The sequence below is a fragment of the Oreochromis niloticus genome, linkage group LG4 (genome assembly GCF_001858045.2).
Source record: "Oreochromis niloticus isolate F11D_XX linkage group LG4, O_niloticus_UMD_NMBU, whole genome shotgun sequence".
NCBI lineage: Eukaryota > Metazoa > Chordata > Actinopteri > Cichliformes > Cichlidae > Oreochromis > Oreochromis niloticus.
This window is the reverse complement of record NC_031969.2, coordinates 369,321-391,694: the sequence shown is the minus strand read 5'-3', so window position 1 is coordinate 391,694 and position 22,374 is coordinate 369,321. Positions and strand designations below refer to the sequence as shown.

Sequence of the window (22,374 nt, the reverse complement as noted above, 5' to 3'; positions counted from 1 at the left end):
AGAGATGGTTCGCAGAATATGCCGTGAAAATCCCACTCTAGCGGACAAAAACAGTGCTTTTTATATGTACCCAAACGCGCGCTGCAACTTCTTATCTGGTGCGCGTCTTTTATTTTGACAGAGCATGCGCACCTGCGGACCACTTATGTGCACCCCTGTCCATAAAGACATCAATGAGCAAGTTTGGTGTGGGAGGACATGACCGGCTCTCACAGAGTCCTGAACGAACACCTTTGGGATCTTGTAGAGCTAACTAGGCCTTCTCATCTAACATCTGACCTCACAAATGGGCTTCTGGAAAAAAGATCAGAAATTCACATAAACATACTCCTAAATCTTGTGGAAAATCTTCCGATAAGAGTTGAAGCTGGTATAGCTGCAAAGGTTGGGCCAACGTCCTGTTAAACCCTGAGGATTAAGGATGTCACTCAGGTTTGTGTGTGTGAAGGAAGACAAGCAAACACTTTGGCATTATAGTGTACATGCAAACACAGTATAGAAGGCACAATCAGACTTTGTACAATTTCAGTGAATTTGAAAGTGAATATTGGCTGAGAGCACCTTTGTTCTTCAGCACAGCCTGAACTCTCTGAGGCAGCTTTGTCATTCAAGTATCTTCAGGAACAGTTCTCCAGACTTCTCAAAGAACATTCAAAGCTCTTCTTTGGATGTTTCTGCCTTTAGTTCTGTTCTCTATCGAGATGATCCCAGACTGCTTCAATAGTGTTGAGGTTTGGGCTCTAAGGAGGCCAATCCATGACTGATATTGTTCTATCCAGGTAAGCATTTACTGCACTGCCAGTGTGTCTGGGATCATTGCCATCCTGAAATTCATTCATTTTGGACAAGATCTCCAACACCCAAACCCTGACAACTCACTGCTGTACCTCTCTCATTACCGCCTCATACTGACAATGATTTGAAACGGGATAAAGACTCGGGTGGCACGGTGGTTAGCACTGTTGCCTTACAGTAAGAAGGTCCTGAGTTCAACTCCACCACCATCAGGCCAGGGTTTGTCCGTGTGGAACGGGATGGGCATGGGTTCTCTCTGGCTTCCTCCCACAGTCCAAAGACTGGGTTAGGTTAACTGAAAACATTAACTTGCCCAAAACTCTGGAGAGCTTCTGGTAAAGACAGCTACAAAGAAAGTCTGCCTCCTAGAAGCAAAGTATAAAGAAACGAGGTGTGGCTCAAGACTTTTGCACAGTATTGTAGTTGAACATGTGAACATCAGATTGCAGAAATTCAACTTATTAATGAAATTTTAATAACATAAAGCTAAACAGTCACCAGAGGTCCCTCTGGTGCAGGTACAGGCGGGTCTTTCTCGTTAAAACAGTGAACGTGTTCGCAGCTGTTCTGCTGCTGAAGCGCTCAGATCGGCCTGCTCCCACACAGCTGCTGGAGTCCCGCTGAATGCAGGTTATCGGCTCGGAGCTGTGGGGGACAGGTGTGTTTGAGATGTGAGCACCTGCCCTGTAATGGACTTTCACGGTCATATCAAAAAGCCTCTAACGACGCTCCTGTACATTTGAGCTTTGTGCTGATGTGCAGTGAGCCATCGCCCAGACGCGACTAGTGGAGCCAAACCCGTCTGTAGCTCTATTTTCGTTAGAGCCCACGGCATCGCGGAGACAAGCCAATATGGCGGCGTTAAACCAGAGGGGGCAGTAACGCAACTTAGAGGCATACGAGGCACCCTAAAGAAGAAATTGTTCCGGACACGTGGTGCAAAGTGGGTGTGTCCATTGCGCTGATGTAAACACAAAATACGCCTCACAGCTCGACGGATAATCGTGGTGGACTGAGCTGCTGAGGTTAACCCAGAAAGAGTCGTCGGCGGTGCGGAAAACCCTCCGTGTGCGTCGCGTCTAATATGCTCTAAAGCACCGAGGGAGGCGCCATGGATTTCTACATCAACCTGAAGGTGAATTTCAGGGGAAATTCCAAGAATTTCCTGCTGTCGGGATCCGAGACCAAGAGCTGGGAGTCGATGGAGGCCATGGTAAGCAGAGACGAGCAGCAGGCCTGCTGTCAGACACGACGCCACACGCATGGCGCTCACGCAGCACACGGAGGGATGGGGGTTCAGGGGGCCCACAGGTGCTGTCAGAGACACGGGCAAACGTTTCCACCTCCGTCTGAGAGGTGCCGCGAGGCGCTGTGTGCTCACGGAGAGGATTACTCCAGCCTGAGCCGTCACGGTGAGCGGCCCAGCCCAGCAGGTGTGACGGTGACAGTGTGCGGGAAGTACCGGGAGTGCGTCACGTCGTGCAGACCTGTGTCCCAGCCCGCTTCGTGACGGGCCGCACTCATTTTAGGCAGCTTCACATGCGGGCCGTGATCCCTGCTTAGACACTAGGCTGTTCAGGACGTGCTGGTCCCTCCGGGTGAGCCACACTGTTGTGTATGTCAGAGTGAAACGCGCCGAATAACGGAGAAATCACTGTGTGACCTTTAAGGCTCTGCGTGGGTCACAGTGGGCATCGGGGAGGTAAAGGCAACGAGTCAGACAGGCCTGTACACATTCCTGCGTTTTCTGCCCAGGTGGTTTAATGTCAACACACCAGCAACAGCGTAGCCAATTCACTGACATGCGCAGTGGCACACTCCGACTGCAGGCAGTAAAAAGACGAAACAACCACAAAGACATTTAAAGATACTCAAATCCATGAGAAAAACAGCACCACGCAGCAGGGATGCAGCGGTTTGTGTATTTGTCCTCACTGCGAGGACGACACTGGCAGACTGACTTTATATCGCTGCATTTCCACTGAGCGAGCTCGTGTATTTACACAGTAACAGATCCAAGGAAAATAACCTGGAGACGTGTTGGGGCTGCTTGGTGTGGAGGAGAGCCTGGCTGATTGTTTTATATCTGATATCACTTATTGATTTAATTCACACAGATATCTCTAATGTTTGTCATGTGTAGGACTTGATCTACTCATCTGCACTCTGCTTGTTGTTTGTTGTCGTCCAAGCACGTGTGACATCATCATAACAAGGTCAAAGGGCGTTTCTCCTGTCTCGCCTTTTTAAGTTTCCATTTACTGACTGCCATACCTCGATGTGTGGTGTAGTAACTATAGGACAACATAGATTTGAACGACAGAGCTCAGCTCATTACTGTGTTAAATGTGTACCAGAGTCTGACACGCACCTCCTCAGGAATATAGCTACACACTGGAAGGATGCAGATATCCAGAGCTGCAGTATTAACTGTGCAGAGTAAAGAGGAGCCCTGAGCAAGCGCCCTGTTATATATGACTGGGCCTGGAAATGCAGTAAGTCAGGAACAAGAAGGTGAAACACAGGCTTGGAGCCCTGCACGGTTGGCTTTACCTGGAGCACATCATTGGTGTGAGTGCTGCTGAGTCACAGACGTTTGGCTGCTGAGACGGTTGCAAAAGGTTTAGCATTTACAGTTTTCATTTGATGCCAATCTGTGAAACAATATGAGCTTATATGTGTTTGTGTCAAAGGTTAATTGTGCTGCTCACAGCATGTAAAAAGCTAGCAGGAGTATAAATGCAGGCCGTCCATGTGGCTGAGGGGTCATCCTCCTGATGGTTAACATACAGGAACAACTCCTCTCTCAGTCCTTCAGCAGCTGAAGCACTCCTCACACACAGTTGTGATGTCATCCTGAATTTGTTCACTCTGTGCCTGATGTGTAAAGTATGCGCTTCATTTTTTTGTTTTGCTCTAACACCACAATAACAGTTATGTCAAGAGAGAAGACTTTTGTTACAGTGTAAGCATAGTCCGAGATCTCCGTCCTGATGGGATGAAACCTCCAACAGGATCAGGCTCAGTGGGGGACAGCCACGGTCAGCAGGTTAGGGGTGGGTGGGTGTGGGTGAAACACAAACTGCAGGAGATAAATCCATAAGTGTTTGGACAGTTTTGTTTCTGTACACTAAAGGTGGATTTCTAATGAAACCCCCTGAGATGTGACTGAAGTGCAGACACTCGGTGTCAGTGCACAGAGCTCAGCTACAGTGTTACATTAACTGAATCAAGCCGGGAAACACCATCTGGTGACGTTCGTGGGCTTGAGCATTGATCGAGCCGTGATTGGTTGAGTGCCAAATATTAAAAAACAGTGCTTCTATGTAAAACTGTTTTAGTGTGTTACCTTTCACCCTGTAGGACCGTCTGTAAGAATGGCTTTGAACCAGAAGTAAGCAGCAGTCCTCTGTGGGGTGTGTGGTACTGTCAGCTCTGTAGGATATAATGGGCTCCGATCATTCAGTGTGGGGAAGCTAATATGACTCTTTCGGGTCTCTGTTGCTACTCTCACTGCAGTGTTCTGGGTCAGTTGATTTCCAGAACAGCCTAATTACAGAAAAGAATCATAATCGTCGGGTCCTGAAGTAATAAAAAGTTTTGAGTAGTTGTCTTGATGCATGCTCAATCGTCCAGGTGAGGAAATCCCAAAAGGTTGGTTCTGTTTTCAGTGGGAGAAACGTTTCATCAGCTGACTGCAGGTTTCCAATCTTATAAACAGTACATTTGCATAATGACTGACACCAGCACCACTAAAGGAACAATGGGCTGTGGGGTCAGTTTATGATCATTAATATGCAAACTGTCATGATCATTGATCATTGATCAGTGCCACGAGCTCCGTTCACAGAGAGTTGGGGACACGGAAACGCAGCGTCCAGATGAACAGGATCAGCTTTTAGGGGTTTGAGTCGTTGGTCAGACTTCAGTGTTGCCGCAGACCAGGCTCTCAGAGCTATTGTGTAGTAAGACACTTTTGAGACTTACAGTGAAGAAGTAAATAAGAGTTGACTTTGGATGTGACAACATCTGTCTGTGTGTTACAGGTCAAGCGCTCCTTTGGCCTGTGCAGCCTGCAGCTGACCTACTTTGATGAGGAGAACGAGGAGGTAAGAGACTGTGCTCCTCCTCTGAGGAGTGCCATACAAAGTGAGATTAGTGAGTAGGTACAGCTAACCTACAGCCAGGTACTGATGCAGTAAGAGTGTCGTAGCCTAAATGACTGTGGTAAGTTGTGCCTTGTTCACATTCTGGCCAGGATTCACTAACAAGTGAGCAGCCTGTATAAAGGAGTGGTCCTTTAATTCCATTAATTCCTCCATGTAACGCATTCTTATCACATATTTACATCATCGTCTTCTCCTTTTCTTCCTACAGGTGTCCATTAACAGCCAAGGTAAGTACACCTGGGCAGTCACATGATGCTACACAGTAAACAAAGTCCAAATAAAAGTGCACTCATGTTAACGTTGGTCATTTCTGCTTTTGTTCCAGCTGAGTATGAGGAGGCTCTGAAGGTAAGCTCAGTCACGGTTAAAGATCCAAGAAGTTTATTGTCATGTACGCTGCAAAACACAGACTGTTACGCAGAGCAATGAAACGCTTACTCTGCAGGTTCCCTTCACACGACTAGAAGAAAGTAATAATAGTAAAACAGTAAAGCAGTGCTTTGTAAATCCTGCAGCTCATATGTGGGTGTAAACACAGTAGCTGCAACACTGTCACAGTGCTAACTTATACAGAGCATGCAATATTAGGGTGTATATGTAGAGATATGTACAAAAAATGACAAATTTACAGTTATGGATAAACAGTTGGACATGGTCAGTGATTGAGTAGCCGATGGCCTGTGGATAGAAACTGTTAGTCTGGTTGTCCTTGCTTTCACACTCCTGTAGCGTCTTTACAGTAAAGACATCCTGTGGAGTGTTTGCTGGTGTCTTGGAGTGCACTGTGTTAGCAGCACCTGTTACTATACTTTTGTTTACTTTGCAACATCAGCTACGATGCATAGCTTTGCCAGTTAACCATTAAACGCTCACATCCAGCTCCAGCACAGATCCCTGACTTGTGTATAGCAGAGATGCACTGTACCGTCACACTGTCCTTCTGTGCAACAGTCAGTTTATTGGCACACTGTTGGTGCTACCTCCACTGGGTTACAGTTAGCCCAAGTAAACGCTTTAAGGAATATTTCTGCAGCTTTTATTAACAGATTGCTAAAAAATATCTTTTTACACACAGTCCCTCATTTCATGGGCATTTGTGGATTATTCCTTTGTTATTTCTTCCTAAATGAAGCTGAAGAAAAAGGTCTGGTTTTGATTCCCAGTGTGGGATTTGCATCTCGATTACGATGCTGTGAACAGCTTTGAAATGTGACTGTGGAAGCTTTCCAAATCCAGAAAGTAAATAATAATCTAATGGTGTTTATCTTCTTTCATGGTTTGTGCAGTTACATTTGACCCATGAAGATAAGGACTTCCTTATGAGATGTTCCATCTCCCAAGATCTAGTTTAAAGAGGCGGAGACAGGATCATCTGTCGCCCAGCTCACATAGTATCGCTGTGTTTACTGCTCTTCTTAAGTGAAGCATTTGTGTTGTCAGTGAAAAATCTAGCTAAACGGTGAAACTGACGGTGTGTTTATTTTCCAGAGTGCAATGAGGCAGGGGAACCGTCTGCACATGAATGTGTACGAGACTCGAGGCCAGCCGACGAGGGTTGCCACCACCAAGGCCGGCGGAGCAGAGCCCAAGAGGGGCTTCAGACCCCCACAGCACTGCCCTTCGCTTGCTCAGGTGGTCAGTCGCAAGGTCCAGGCTGCAGTGCCAGAACAGGGCATGGTAAGACCCCAGCACACAGGCTTCATTCTTACTGCATTCATCCACTGCTGTGTACCGACTTAGATGTTTGAGTGTTAGCCCACAAGTTTGTATGCACATAGATAATGTTCTTTTGTTGCTCAGGTGATCATGAAAGAAGTAAAAGGGACCAAAGAAGAAGACAAGACCCCCCCAGCCTGGTTCACCTCCTACATGGAGAAGGTAAGAGCAGCCTGATGAGTATCATAGCAGTAACTACGCTAAACGACTGACGACTAAAGTGCTCGTTACTGCATTCAGTTTAAGGACCAGGTAGTTCGTGAAGCAGTGGAAAAGATCTGTCGGGAGTTTTCAGGACAGTGCTGCATCCACAAACCCCTGGGAGGGGGAGGAGGAGCAGCAGGAGGAGCAGGTGGAGCTGGTGGAGGTAGAGTGGAAGCCGTAGGAGGAGCAGAGACCCAGCAGGTTCCCGAGGTGTCCTCTTCCACTCTGCCTGGAGCTCCGTCCTCCTCAACTCCTCCCTGCTCGTCCTGTAGGGGGCAGACTACTGGAGGAGGCTATCAGTGCAGGTATGTGTTGTTGAGTGAGTTCTGTCTTTGGATTCTGCTTGTTGATTTGTCTTTGTTGGTGAAAGACGCTGTCCTGGTGTTGCAGTAGGCCTCGGATTAACTCTAACACTTGTCAGTGTACAAATGAATAAGCTGAAAAACGAACAAAACGTTGTTACCAAGTGAACATCTACCTGTCAATGTTGGCCTCGCTGCTGTAAAGGAAGAGTCTTTGGAGGATGTTGGTGCTCCATTCTAACTTCAGCTCTGCACACAAACTGCTGCAATGACCGATCGTTGCAGTTTGATGATGCAGTTCCTTATATTCTCCTTGCATGCCTTGACTGGCAAATGACAGCACCGTGTTGAGCTGACAGTTATCTCTGCAGATTGTGAAACTGAGTGCGTGCTCTTCATCACGGTGTCAGTTTTTAGATAGTCTCACGTTTCCTCTCATCCCTCTTGGCTGTTTCACTCCACAGCGTGTGCACCTCTTGTACTCTGTGCGAGCCCTGCAGCTTCTCTCACGATCCCAGTCACAATCTGGTGAGAGCCAGGACTCCCCTGTCCATCCCGGAGCACGGATCACCGGCCCCAGACCACAGCAGGTGTGACACAGCTACTGGACTTTAACACGTGTTCATATTTACCAAAAAGCACAAACTAGCTTTGTATTATTAGCTTTACGGAGTAAATATTTAACAAAAAGGTGCATGTTTTGTTTTAAAGATATGTGGTATGAGTGTGAGCTGATGCAGGGCTGTCTGGATCCAGTATAAAATATTTCTGCCCTACACCTGGCTGTAGACATTCCCATATTGCTGATGTTACTTCATCTCGATCCATTGTTGTTTAGGTTCTACAGGCGGGGGGATCGCAGTTTCCGAAAGGCAGAGAAGCAGCGGCTGAAAGCAGAGAAACGCCTGCTGAAAGCTGAGGTGAAAGAAATCCGGAAGCAGCTGAGGATGGAGAGGCGGGCATACAGTGGAGCTCGTCCCATCGAGACGGAAGCTCCTCCCCCGTCCTCCTGCAGCCTCGAGCCACACAGCACAACAGCCCAGAGTAGGTTCCAACCAAGTTAGGCTGCAGGACGCACTTCATTTATCTCAGTGTAGATCTTACCACTGTGACACTTGATCTCCTCGTGTCTAATTCCAGAGTAGCTCCAGAAACAAAGTCTGTCTTTATTTAAACGTCAGCACCTGCTCACACAGTCGAGTCACAGGGAGGCGCTATCAGCTCGTCAGGGCTGGGTGTGCAGGAAATGCATTTCAGTAACCTCTGTGACCCTGAAACAGCTTTTTCCCACCTACTACGGCTTCCTCCCAAAGTTGAAACACAGTTTGGTCTGAACGGTGATGCTAAATTGGCTATAGTGCAATGAAGTGTACAGATTATGGGAAAATACAGCAGCAGTTAGACTGCAGCAGTCAGTAAGATGGTCCATTGTAACCACTGCTCTGGACTGGATGGGAGCTGAATGAAGATATGAATGAATTTAAAGTGAGACGTGATGAAGAGTTAGAATAAAGGGATTTTCCTCTTGTTGCCCAGGCGTCCAAAGCGCCCCTGTCCCCTGGTGGTTCCTGCCATGACGGCAGCGTTTTTGGATGAAAACCTTCCTGACGGAACGCGCCTGCGTCCTGGGACCAAGTTTATCAAGTACTGGAAGATGAGGAACACTGGGACTCTCAGCTGGAGTGCTGACACTAAGGTAAAGTCTCAAACAGCGTTCTGTCATTAAAAGCCGTGGATTCTCCTGACAGGCACCTACACCAGAACGAGACCTGCTCGCGTCTCAGAGCCGTGAATATAATGGAATAGGTTAAACTCTTCTATATGTGTGTGTAGCACAGATGTGTCCTGACAGTGGTGCTGGACAAAAGGCCAGAGTGACACAAAAATATTATCTGACCCAACATTAGATGTACTTTTTACATTTTGGGGGAAGTGTAACTGTTGGTTGGGTTACCATAGAAACAGCTATACTCATGACCCCAGGTGATGAGCGTCACTGACCTGCGTGATTACCCAGCCAGCTGGGCAGATTCAGAACTTGACATGTCATCACTGACTAGCACAACGTTCATGCTGCCCGTCACATCTTATGTGTTTCAGGTTAATCCATGGGCTCAGACACAGTGATTAGTTTGTGCTTTGCTTTTGGTTTAAATGCCTACAAAGGCTTAGTTTAGCTGTACTTTGTGTAAACAAACAGCAACCCTGTTTCACTATGACTCAACAAATACTTCCTTAATAGTGTTAATAGTGTCACTTTAAAGTGTAAAACCTTATTTAAACATTTTTTCCATCAAGTTTAGCAGCAAAGTACTGACATTTACGGACCGCAGGGCGTGGCTTTGGTTGTTGTATAAATTGATCTTTGACCTCAACACCTGTCGGAGGTTTTGGTCCACTGTGTGCTAACTCCCACTAAGGAACCATTATATTATGTCTTGTTTGGTTCCTGCAGCTGAAATTTATGTGGGGAAACCTGGCAGTGGGATCTGGAGACCGCTGGAGAGAAGTGTCAGTTCCCTTCCTGCAGCCAGGACAGGTGAGTGTGAGACATCCCAGAGCTGTGGAAAATATCCTTGTGAAGCACTGAAACAAGTGTGTGTGTCTGTGTGTGTGTAGGTGGGCATAGTGAGCGTAGCGCTGTGTGCTCCCACTGTGGAGGGCTCCTACACATCTCACTGGCGTCTGGCCCACGCTGGGGAGCAGTTTGGACCGAGAGTGTGGTGCAGCATCGTGGTCGACCCTCTGGCTCCAGCGCCCATGATGGCTGATGGGATCCTGGTTTCACCCTGTGTCACACCGCAGGTAGAACAATAACCTTTATTGTTCATTTATTCAAAGTCTTTAACGTCTTTAAGACATTCCTGCAGTTTAACTAATCGGTGTGAATTTTTGAGATGGTTACGTTACGTTTGGTTCGTAAATTTCATACAAAACAAATTGAAGTTTAGACGGTTTAAAAATTGAATAAATTTCTGGATGTGCAAATTCACTAAGACCAACACACAAACGACATTGATGTGAATGTTTGCCTGCAGGGCAAGAACCCAGTAGCCAAGGATGGGAAAGCATGTGCAGCTTCCAGGGAACAGCCGTTATTGTCGGTGGACCAAGAAGAGTACTACATCCCGTCTGTAGACCTGCTCACTGCACAGGTAACCTGCTGGGACGCTCCTCCCCCATCCTAGCAGCTGAACTTCAGTATGCTAACATCACGTTACCTGGGGCCATTACTGTATGTATACTTCAGCTGACATGAATCTTACTTGTTTATTCAAATGTCCATGAATGTGCAGTGAAGCATCTGTTTTTACAGATCGTAGCACAACCAAAATAATTGCAACTGTGTAAACTTGTTGCCTTTGAGGACGGGGACTGGTCCACACTGGCAGTCAGAGATGACATGGAGTCAGTCTGCTGCTCTGTCTTTGATAGTCATCTGTTTATGACACAGGCTGAGATTAACTGTGACAAACGAGCAAAGACTGTAAATCTGTTTCCAGAGTCCACTGTAGGGATTTTGTGCAAGTATTGAGCCATCCTCATTTATTTCTTTATTTTTTCCAAGGATGCAGATTTTTGCAGAGCTTTTTAGTAGATACACCTACAGTCTGAGTCTGAGTGACAGCTTGGGGTTAGTATTGTTAGCCTGTGCAGGCAGGGATTGAACCACCGAGCTTCTAATTAGTAGGTGACCTGCTCTACCACCAACCCCTGTTTGCTTTTGTAATTTCCTGTGCAAGCCTGTGGGAGGGGCTTTTCAATCTGTCCTCCAAAAACCCAGCGTCACGTAGCTTAACTGTGGGCCAAATGCTGATTGGCTGACAGCTGGAATGGTTTGTGAAACACAAGCTTTGTATGTTACAGCTTTGCTTGGTAAGGAGAGGCTGAGGTCTGCCAGATTACACAGGAACTGGACTGAAAATCGGTGGCAACAAGGTCTGATGAGCCCAGTTTTATTTGGTTCAAATTCTCATCAGCGTTTACAGAGGAGGTGCGGCAGGGAGGTGCGGCAGGGAGGTGCGGCAGGGAGGTGCGGCAGAAGTGTGTGGAGCCATCAGAGCGTGGAGCCATCAGAGCCATCATTCAGCTTCAAATTCACTGAAGTTATGCAAAGTCTCATTTTCCCAGTAAAATATAAAGAAATGGGGTGTGGCCTGTGACTCTTGCACACTGCGGTACTACCGGATGGCACTTTAACGGCAAAGTGACACACGCACTCAACAACCCAGCACTTATGTAGCAATATAACCACAGCAGAACCAGTTGAGTCCTCTGTTAATAAGAGATGTGTTACAAATGAGTTGCAACGTCATCATCTTCATTTATAAACTGGGAGGTCTGAGTTGGATTGTACTGGTTTGGAGACAGGTCAGGTGACCTATAGACTAGCCTTGTAATTTGTTACCTGTTGTTCATTTGTCAGGATCTTCTGTCTTTTGAGCTGTTGGATATCAACATCGTCCAAGAGTTGGAGAGCGCCCCCACCAACACGCCTGCTGGTAAGAAGAGAACAGCATACACCTGTTAGCCAGAACACTCGGTCCTGGTTAAGAGACACGCGTCTGCACTAAAAGCACGTCAGCTATATGAACAATGAAACAGTAAGATAAAATATTAATCTGTTGCACCACAAATACTTGAACATGCAAAAAAAACCCAAGACCAGCAGATTTCTTTGGGACACGGCGAGCACAGCGTCCTCTGAGCTAAAGAGCAGTGGCAGCATCGGCCCGACACACTGACGGAGGCCGTCTGTGACTCATAGAGAATGTTTCTTTGACCTCATTGCTTGATTAGCATTAGGTGCTGTGACCCTGATCGAGTAGGGAAGCTGCAGACTTTGGTTAGACACACCGCTTTCTGTGGCTTTGTCAGTTTGTGCTAAACTGGTGTGTCTGCAGCCCACAGCTGGTTTCAAAACCAGTGCAAATGTTACACTTTTGAAAAAACTGCCATTCTGTCTTTATTCCAGCAGGCGGCTTTAAATGGTTTCCACACGCTGTATCCTTCTTATTCATATCTGAAACTGGACCCAGCTGCTAACTGTAAGAGCTGTCTGTGTTTCTCCTCCAGACATGACACCCTGCATGTCCCCTCTGTCTCAAGATGGCCCTCTGCTGGACAAGGGCAGCCCCTCCTTGGGTCTGATTCAGGAAGAGACTGAAGTCATCAATAGCATCATGGGTAATGGAGTCCCAATCCTCCTCAGTGTTCTCTCAGTTTGTTCTGTTGAAAAGCTTGGAACGTAAACTACAAGTACTCCTTAAAGTACTCCTTAAAGAAGCCACACCTGACTGACTTGATTCAGGTTCCTTAAAAAACCCTCTTTGGCTTCCCAGCATGCAGTGGGGTGAAGGTTTTCTTCTAAAACTGTCCAGCTGTTCACAGCCGTTAGTTCTCTGATTGAATGTGTAGATCAGCAGCTGTCCTCCTGATACAGCTGTGTGTGGAGAAATGTGCACAGCTGTCTTGTTCAAAAATGAAATGGGCGTGTCTTGACATTTGTTGTCTCGCTGCTGGTCCTCAGATGTCCCCCATGGGGTAGGACCTGGAGCTGAAGGGGGCGGAGTCCCAGCTCAGGAGGAAGGGGAGGATGACATCAGTGGTACTCAGTTTGTTTGTGAGACTGTGATTCGCTCGATGACCCTGGAGGAGGCCCCTGATCACATACCTCTGAGAGGATCCTGCCCAGGAACAGGAAAAGGTCAGTGACACGCCCTCGGCGCCAGCTCGTCCTTTTAAATGAATGATCATTTGTGTTTGGCTGAAATGTCCCCGTTTCTATGTTCATATACAATCTGTTCTGACTTGAACGTCTGCAGCGTGATCTGCATGTGAACGTGCTGCCGCAGGTGTTTCACTGTGGTCCTTGTGTTTGCTTTCAGTGGTACGTCCAGCTGCTCATGGCGGCTCCTCCTCGCTGTCCTGTGTGAGTAAAACGGTGAAAATGGAGGAGAGTCCCGACAACTGCTCTAGCAACTCCAAGACTCCCATCAAACCCCTCGCTGGTCTCAAGGCGCCCATCCCTTCCCCACTGAAAGCCTCCCTGCCCACTCCAACGTCTGTGACCCTGAACGTGCCGCCTGGCCCGAGCTCAGCACCGGGCCCGCTCCACGCTTCAGCCGGGACCGCCACGCTGCCAGAACACACCGCCACAGGTGATAGTTTTAAGTTGATATCTTGACTCAAAGAGTTGTTTGCACCAATGGGGAGGTCATTGTTGAGTGTCAGTGGAATGAATGAGCGTTGAGCATTTGCAGACTTATGTAAAGTAGAGGCGGCGTCTAATTTCAATGAAAGTGTCACCGTATGACTGGACTGGATTCAAGGATCTAATAGTGAGGTGTGATGGCAGCCGTGGTTTGTACAGGAGCAGACTTGAAGCCCTGGGTTGCAGCTTATGGTCAGCTCAGTGTTTGGGAGGACCTCTAGCATCAGCAGGAGGAACGCTACTAAAACCCCAGGCAGCTGTGCTAACAGGGCAGCCAGCTGACATGTGACAGCACAGTTGAGTCTGTGTGGAACTCCTTTACCACAAACATAGGAGAACTTTGTCGAGGGAACAGCTGTTTATTCTTTAAATGGAAGGTCCGCAAGATTTCAAGCACAACAGAAATGTCAGCTAATTCCAACACTTTGTATGACTGGGGCCTGATATTTAAGACCTTATATGTGAGGAGCAGGATTTTAAATTCTGGATTTAACAGGGAGCCAGTATTTTACAACAAATCCGACAAACCGGCTCACACAGGTTAAGTCATTCCATTTGAATCCAAAGTGCTCCCACACTGCAGCCGTTGTGTTGGGCTTTGAATCAATTCCATCTCTATTTTTCCAAATCTCAAGTAGGATTTCTCTGGCTTGCTACTCCTCACGGGGCTGTCACACACCTGACATAAGAGTTCACTCCTTACGCTAAGGAAACGGGGGGGGGGGTCAGTCGAGAAATCAGACAGAAACTCTGTGTAAGGCCCAGGTGGACGATCACAAATAAGACTGGTTTTACAGCTGGGCTGGACGAGGCTAAGCATCAGGCTTTCAAATGAATTAACAGTCTGTCTGGGTCTTTGGTTGATTGATAGGCTGGTGTGAAAAATTGCTGCCACAAATAGAAAGACTCAGGGGTGTCGATTCATTTAAACTAATGGATTTGTTGATCAATTATTAAGTCGTGTACTAACAGAGATTATTATGTTAGTTTAAATGAATCAACAACCAGTCGCAGCAGATGGCCCCGCCCCTCCCTGAGCCTGGTTCTGCCGGAGGTTTCTTCCTGTTAAAAGGGAGTTTTTCCTTCCCACTGTCACCAAAGTGCTTGCTCATAGAGGGTTATATGATTGTTGGGTTTTTCTCTGTATGCATTATTGTAGGGTCTACCTTACACTATAAAGCGCCTCGAGGCGACTGTTGGCGCTATATAAATAAAATTGAATTGAATTGGACTTGGAGGAGAGATACCTAATGTTTAATAATCCACATTTCACAGTGTTACTCTTTGGTGCTGGATGCTGTATTGTTCTTTCTTTGTGATTTTTATTTTTATTTTTTTATGTTTAAGTTGTTTTTGCTGGTTTTTAGTTTGTTTTTAGTCTGTCTGGGAGCTGACACAGTCTCTGGATAGTCACATTTTGGGGGGTTTAATAAATTTGGCCAGATTTCTAGAAATCAGATGTTTTTTCTCCTGCTTCAAGTCTAAACTAGGCTTAAGCTAGTTTATGTGTTAAAACTAAAACAAAGGGAACTGCACACCTCTCTGAAAGCCTACACTGATGTGCACCTTTCTAAAAATCCAGCTACGTATCAGGTTCACACACTTCACACCATCAGGTCCTCCTTTATGATTCTAGTTACTTCTTGTTATTATTGTGCGATCTACTGTACAATATAAAGCGTCTTGAGGCGACTTTTGTTGTGATTTGGCGCTATATAAATAAAATTGAATTGAATTGAATTGAAATTCTTGTGCCGCCATGGCTAAAGGTGAAGCTTGAAGCTCTGGGTCATGAGTGGGAGTGAAGCATGGGTCCCAGCATGTGTGTGACGTACAGCAGCCAGTCACACCCAGTGTTTGCTTCCTTGGTCTCATCACAGGTGAAGCTGAAGAATCGCACATGGAGAGCATCTGTGTGGAGTCCAGAGTGAGGGAGAAGCAAGAAGAGGAGGAGAAGAGAGGTGTAATGAGGAGTCGCTCCTCCTCCACATCCTCTGAGGATTACATCATCATCCTGCCCGATTGCTTTGACACCAGTCGGCCCCTGGGAGAGTCCATGTACAGGTATGAGCCGTGGCTTTGGAGTGTCTGCAAGAACCATCGCGTGTGGGACAATAATGGGTGCTTTCACTTTTTCTTTGTTCTTTGTCCTGTTGCAGCTCTGCTCTGTCCCAGCCTGGAGACGTCCAAGCCAAGACCGCCACAGACCCAGATACCCCTTCAGCTGAGCGTCGGGACAGTGCCGCAAGAGAGAGGGAGGCGGACGAGGTGGATGAAGCGGCTCCAGGAATGGAGCTGTCAGGAGCCAGCAGTGCCAACGATATGCTGTGTACATCCCAGACGCTGGACGATGAGCCGCTGACTCCTGAAGTTGTGACACCGCCTAAAGCCGTCGTCACGTCACAGTAAGCATGAGAAAGTTTCCTCAGAAATGCTCCTCTGTGCCTCAGACTGACCGCTCCACTGCTGCACCGCATCTGTACGACTGTAGCATCATCTACAGCCTTCATCAGGCAAAGGAGATCACTAATGCTTCACTTCCTGCTTATATACAAATAATCAAGCGTTTACACACTCCGCATTACACAGCTACACCAGCTACATCAGTGCAGTTTAAACATTTATTCAGGTTCATAAAATAGTTACCAAAATATGTTAGATGGTGTGCCGTATCATGTAAAACATTTTTCCTTCATTTAAACAAGATTCAAATACAGCGAGCCGAGTCGTAAAGCTAACGAAGCTAATGAAGCTAATGAAGTGGCACAGGTATTGTTGTCGTGGGGACACAGTTTGTCTGACGGACAGTAAATGACTGACACTAACATGTTTGTGTTGAACAGCCCAGAGAGCAGCGCAGAGAGAGAGGAGGAGGATGCCGGCACTGAGGAAGGAGCGCAGGGCTCAGAACTGTACCAGACTGGGGACGGTAGGCTCCTTACAGCATCTCACTGTCACTTCATTCACAGTACCACACTGATGAACTCCACGGTGATCGCATCTGTCTGTCTTGCAGAAGCAGCTCCTGAGCACGCTCAGACGGATACTGAAGCTACTGACACAGAGAAGAGCGACCCTGGGGACCCCAGGTTTCTCTCTCACTCACTCTCTCACTCTCTCTCTCTCTCTCTCTCTCTCTCTCACACACACTCACTCACTCACACACACACACACACACACACACACACACACACACACACACACACACACACACACACACACACACACAATGAAGCTATCATGTTTTTATTAGTCCATCCATCTGTTGGCTAGGTTTGATTTATCGTGCAGAGCCGACATGAGGCCCCTGAAGCATTTTCTTTCTGTTTGTTTTTCAACTTCCTGTATCTGTCCTTCAGTATCAAGCATGCACACCACTCATACTACAAATCTCAGATATCAGAGTCCCACCGTCATTCAATCACTTTGAATGTAGCTTCTGATGGAAACGGCCAAACACTGGCTTCCAGGAGACGGGAGGCAGATTATCTGCTCGCTGATTGAATGATGAAGCTGATTGAATTGCAGTGCTGTTCAAAGTATGACTGTGTAGGCAGAGTCCTCACAGGTCAGCCTGCAGCTCAGGTTAGGGTCAGCTCAGATGCACATACGTAGAGGAGTCGTCTCACCTTGGCTCTGTGCTTAGAGCCTGACCCCGAGCACTGATAACAGTGTATGAAGAGAGGTGTTCACCCGTTGTTGTGCTTCAATCCCAGCTGCCAACTAAAACAGAAGCAGAATAATGTCGTGGCCTCCCGAGTAAAATGATGAGCACTAACAGTTTGGATGGAGCATAAAGTCCAAGCATGCTTTTTGGTTTCTGTTTGCTGCTGTAACTTTTCCCCTTGCAGACAGCTTATTAATAAATTCACATCCATGAATAGTAAACACTGATAAGAGAGAACAAAAGGATTAACTCTCCAAATGTTTGCTCTCCTCAGGCAACAAGGCCTCACCGGCGGCCTGGTGAAAGGAGCTCTGTCAGTAGCTGCCTCTGCCTACAAAGCCCTGTTCACCGGACAAGGCCCCACACAGGTGACACATCTAGCAGCTTTTTTCTCCCATATTCACATTTGTGTTATTTGGAGTTTCCAGGCTATTTTCCAGTGTTGAGTAAATGTGACATCTCCTAGTCACAGCCCAGGTTTGAACTCTTTTCTCTCTGCATGATAGTAATGCAACACATAGGCGACACAGTTGTGGGCCTACACTTACATTAAGTGCAAAGGTACTTGCACTACCTTGGAAAGGCTTTTAAGCTGGGCTGCGTCCCTAATCCAGGAGAGCAGGAGCCAGCTGCTAAAGGTGCTCCCTGATCAGACAGGTGCTCCCGACACTCGATCAGTTCCTGACGAGGGGACGCCACACAGTGGGAATCGTGACATGTTGCTGCTGCAATCGCTGCATTCTGGTTTTATTTACATTCTAGACAGCATGTTGTCAGTGGTCAGACCTTCAAACACTTCAGACTCATTCAGGCCTGTGCAGTAATCAGTAGCTGGCTCGCTCGACTGATCCGATCTTGTTTCCACCCAGCCTCCAGTGGATGCATCCACCCAGGACACCATGATGGCCGTGCTGGTGGAGATGGGCTTTGCAGACCGCCCGCTGAACCAGCGTCTGCTAAAGAAACACAACTACAGCCTGCTGGACGTGGTCAATGAGCTCGTTCAGATGACCGACAATGACTGGTACTCTACACGCTACTGATGACGAGAAGGCCAAACTCTTCCTCCTTCTTTTCAGCTCTCCACTAATTTGCCCTTTTGGACCGAGGACTATACTATGACCTTGTAAGGGACATTCCAGCCGACCCTGGATCCTCCAGCGGACCATCACCCACCCACTGTCTGTAGTTTTAGTACTTTCAGCGTAGCTCTTGATAGTCGCAGGTTTTCTTTGCATATCTGTCTAAGAAAGGTGAAAACAGGCATTCTAGGTCTTCAAATGTGCATCACATGCTAACATCATGGAGTTTAACTAAGTGTGAAGCGTAAAAGCATTCGCTTCCATCAAACCTGAGCTAAAGTTGTGTTGGCTGCAGAAACTCCACAGTTGCTTTACCTGTTCCTGTTGGTTGCAGGTATCCCAAAAAGCTACAAACGGCACCCTCACGCTTTTCCTTTGCTCAAGTCCACAGCAGCAGACTCTCAGAGGTCGCCTACCGAACCCCCTCGCTCAGAACATCTTTGGGCAAAAAGAAAATGCAGCTTCGTGCTGATGGTTCTGCTGAGGCATCAAGTCATCTCATCTCCTCAGAGTCTTGTTCGCCTCGTCGAGTTGGCTCCATCACACCAGCTGGTGATGCATGTTTCTGCGTGTTGTGGTGAAAACTGTAACAACCAGCTTGACTGGTAGTGAGCTAATGCTGTTTGTGTCACAAAGCTATTTGTTTGCAGATTTCCTTTCATTAGAAATCACTGACCTGTGTCCCAGAGCCACGCTCACACAGCTCGTCTGCACAGTGTCAGCTTCAGGTTTGCTTCTTTCTCTGTTTTATTTGACCAGCCATTCCAACAGCTACTGATAACTTTATTACTGGGCTGTAAATAGTCAAACTGACTGTAGGTAACCAGAACTGGTCAGGTGATGTAGTGTGTGTGAGGCTTTACTGTATAAGAAATCTGATCCTTTGGTGTTTTCAGAGCTCCGGCTGGAGGAGCAGGACTGCTCCGACACATTCATGTTGATGTGACTTGTGATGATGAATGCAATGAAGTACTTTGATGTTTAAATTGCTGTGCTATTCAAAACACACATTCCTCCTTTTTTTGTCTTTTTTTGAGTCAGTTTCCCAGAACTCACATATGTGCTCAGAGCAGATCATCCACAACAAACCACTGAAATCTGAGTAACGCTCCTTCATGGTGGGAAAGACGAGTGTGTGATGAGCTTTTTGCAGCGTGCCGTTTTGGTTGCACATTACCTTTGTCCTGTAACTTTAGTCCATCATTGAAACTAAAGGGATTTTCTCATATACATTTAATACAACATGTATGCATAACCTGTAAAAAAAAACAATTCCACTCAGTGTAGCTGAAACTTTGAGTCAGACTGTTAGCTCGTCGTGAGTCCGTGGTGGTGAGGAGACTACACTGTCCCACTGCATGATGGTTAACTAGCTAATGAACCAGGTTTGTCTATGAGAAGCACAGTTTACCCAGAACTGCTGTGGAAACACCACGTTCCTCTGAATAGAGCTATCGTAGCTAAACTTAATGAGCAGCAGCGTAAATTCTTCCTTTCCTGTCACACATTCCCTCTCTGTGCTTGTCATGTTTCCCCACTCACCCACCTGACCATGCTTCATTGTTTCTACTGTTTTGATGGGAGAGTGCAGTCCTGCTGGGGTCAGCTTTGTGGCTTTAGATGAAGTTCATTATCAGCTTGGCTGCTTTGTTGAGTTCAGATGTTTGCTGGGCACAGTGCTTTCAGTTCTCCCATCAGATGAATGATTTAAGAGTGGATTTGCACCTGTTCACTCTCACTCAGAGCTTACATTGTTCTTGGAGAAGATGTGACATGCTTGCCTGTTTGGTTTGTGGAGAGGCGCTCATTAGGATCAGCTGAGGGGCCCAGGTGATGGTTGGAAATGGATTTTCCTCCATCACTAGAGAAAGTTCAACAGAGGTATGCGGGCCATGAGTGGCTCGTTGCTGATACTGCAGGCTAACGTAATGCAAATATTATTCTCTGCTGAACGCTGTGAATCCCAGACACACGTGGCTACTCCGTAAGTTGACTTTGATGGGGCTTTGTCAGGTGTGCACAGTAAGGTCATTGCTCTTGTCTGCTCTTTCCTTTTGCTCCTAGCTGGACCCTGAGCTGACCTCATTAGTTAAAGTTGTGGGCTCAGTTTAAGTTCTGCTTTGACTGCTTGAAGGCTGTTTGGAAGTTTGACGCCGTGTCTTTAGGCGTGCTAGTTAAAGCTGTTCTGCAGTTTTAGTCTCATTCTTTGTAATAAAGGACGTTGTTTTGTTGGTGTGGGTGTGAAGGGAAAACCCTTTCATAAAAGATTGGGATACACTGCGTGCTACTACACTTTATGCCGTTACACATCCACGTGACCTCACGCCACGTCACATGGTACCCTGTCTGTGTCGGTTTGCACTGGTGTTTGGTTCATGGGAAGGATATGCAACATGTGTCTGTGCGGTCCAACAGGAAAGCAACCGTGTGGGTGGAGCCTGAGGGAGACGTGCAGGTCACATGCTGGGCGGTGGAAACCATTTAAAGAACAGCATGAGCTCTGTGTTTGTTATAACTTCTGTCCTTTCTGCAGCTGCCTGAAGGACCAGCCACAGGTCCAGCCAGTATAGCCCCCACACTGGGCCGCACGTTTTTGACCCCGCCCCCTGGTGACAGTAGCCATGAACTTAAAGATGACATCTCTGCTACATTATCACAAATCTTCACAGATAAACAGTCTGATAGGAAACAATATTGTCCAATAACCTTAAAGGAACTTCCAGGTAAAGACAGACGAGTCAGCTGTGTTATGGAGGTCCTTGTATGGGCGACTGAATCATCAGAAGGCCAGAGAAGTGCATTTTGAGCTGTTAGCTTTCCCACAGTGGAGAAAAGCTTTTTGAAGGCTGCAGATTTCTGCACAGAGATCAGTGCTGTCCTGTAGGGTGATGGGATCTGCCAAACACAGCTCCACCTCACACGGATGCTTTGATTTTTAAAAAGCAAGTGGCATTCATCAGTGACACATTATTTCTTTATATTAGCATTTCATAAATCATGCTGTTGGGTTTCACCATCTTGGATAGGTAATTAATTTGGAAGGTAAGAATAAAAGTGTCCTGAAACAGGTTCAGTGTGGACTGTCTCAAATGAAGGCCACATGTGTGCTGTGTGTCATCATGTGTGCCAGAAGCTCCGGTTGGATGAAACATGTTGAAATTAGGGAACATGTATTTATGGAGGAAGAAAAACGGGGGATGGCTCGAGCTTTTTTCTGTGTTGCACTTTATGAATATTGTATGATGTACAAATCAATATGTCTCTGATTAAATACGTTACACCCACCTGAGGTTTCTGCTTCGTTTGCTTGTCAGAAGCATCACATGGAACTAAAAAGGTCACGTTTGTGACGTGTCACCTTTAAATAGAAGCAACAAAATGCTAAATGGATGTCATCATATATGTTTCACAGCAATCATCTTCACAGTGTCAAAGATGGGACTGTTGAGCGTCTTTGAGAAAGTGTCTTGTAACATTGTACCTCCTTTTTAAACAGGAAGTGACCTCTGACAGAGGCGGGTTCAAGGACAGCAGTGGTTTAGGTCGAGGAGGAGAGAAAAAGAGTAACTGAGGAGAATTTGGATCTCACATCCTTCACCTTATAAACACAGTGGTTGAGAAATAAATGAGTCCTCATCAGAGGCTGTCACAGCACGATTAGGTGGAGGACAAACAGTGCTGCTATTAGCATCAAATACTAATCTGGGATTATTCTGATTATGATTTTTGAGATTGCTGAAATAAGATCTTGACTTTCACTGCCTCATAAAAGTGGAAAAATTCTCTATGGACAGCCAAACCCTTAGTCTTCTACAGACGATTATTGAACCAGAAGCAGCAGAGAGCAACCTGATCTCTAAAGGCAAGGCCGTGCTCACTGAAAGCATTTACTCAGCATTATCATCAGGTAGGCTAAATAATGAAAAAGAGTGTGTCCTGCAGTGAGAGTAGTGCCACTGTTGTGAAGGAAGGAAGGCTCAGGGTTTAAATAATCAGCATCATGGGCTCATCCGATCAGAATGAGAATAAGCAGTCATCTAATCATTCACAGGGTTAAACAAACCCATGATGCGAATGAATCATTGACATGAATTAAAGTCCCTGACTGTGATGAGCCTACCTGACATAATAGTCAAAGATGCACAAAGCTGAGGTGGATTTAATCAAATACTATAACAGGGCTGAACTTTTCCAATTTTAGGAATAATCCTCTTCATTAGGCATA

At 46.6% G+C, this 22,374-nt stretch overlaps 1 protein-coding gene across 1 annotated transcript; it reads left to right on the top strand.

Annotated features, from left to right (window-relative positions):
* Positions 1 to 1,738: 1,738 nt before the first annotated feature.
* Positions 1,739 to 21,433, top strand: nbr1b (NBR1 autophagy cargo receptor b). Its single transcript, XM_005462854.4, is given in 24 exon segments — positions 1,739 to 2,008; positions 4,842 to 4,904; positions 5,173 to 5,191; positions 5,290 to 5,312; positions 6,453 to 6,641; positions 6,765 to 6,842; positions 6,921 to 7,189; positions 7,651 to 7,776; positions 8,025 to 8,149; positions 8,152 to 8,230; positions 8,723 to 8,882; positions 9,642 to 9,725; positions 9,806 to 9,991; positions 10,225 to 10,341; positions 11,613 to 11,688; positions 12,263 to 12,373; positions 12,717 to 12,893; positions 13,075 to 13,347; positions 15,281 to 15,464; positions 15,560 to 15,805; positions 16,244 to 16,329; positions 16,417 to 16,489; positions 17,342 to 17,435; positions 17,937 to 21,433. Coding segments are annotated over 24 exon segments (3,114 nt in total). The 5' UTR covers positions 1,739 to 1,906; the 3' UTR covers positions 18,111 to 21,433.
* The last annotated feature ends 941 nt before the right edge of the window (positions 21,434 to 22,374 follow it).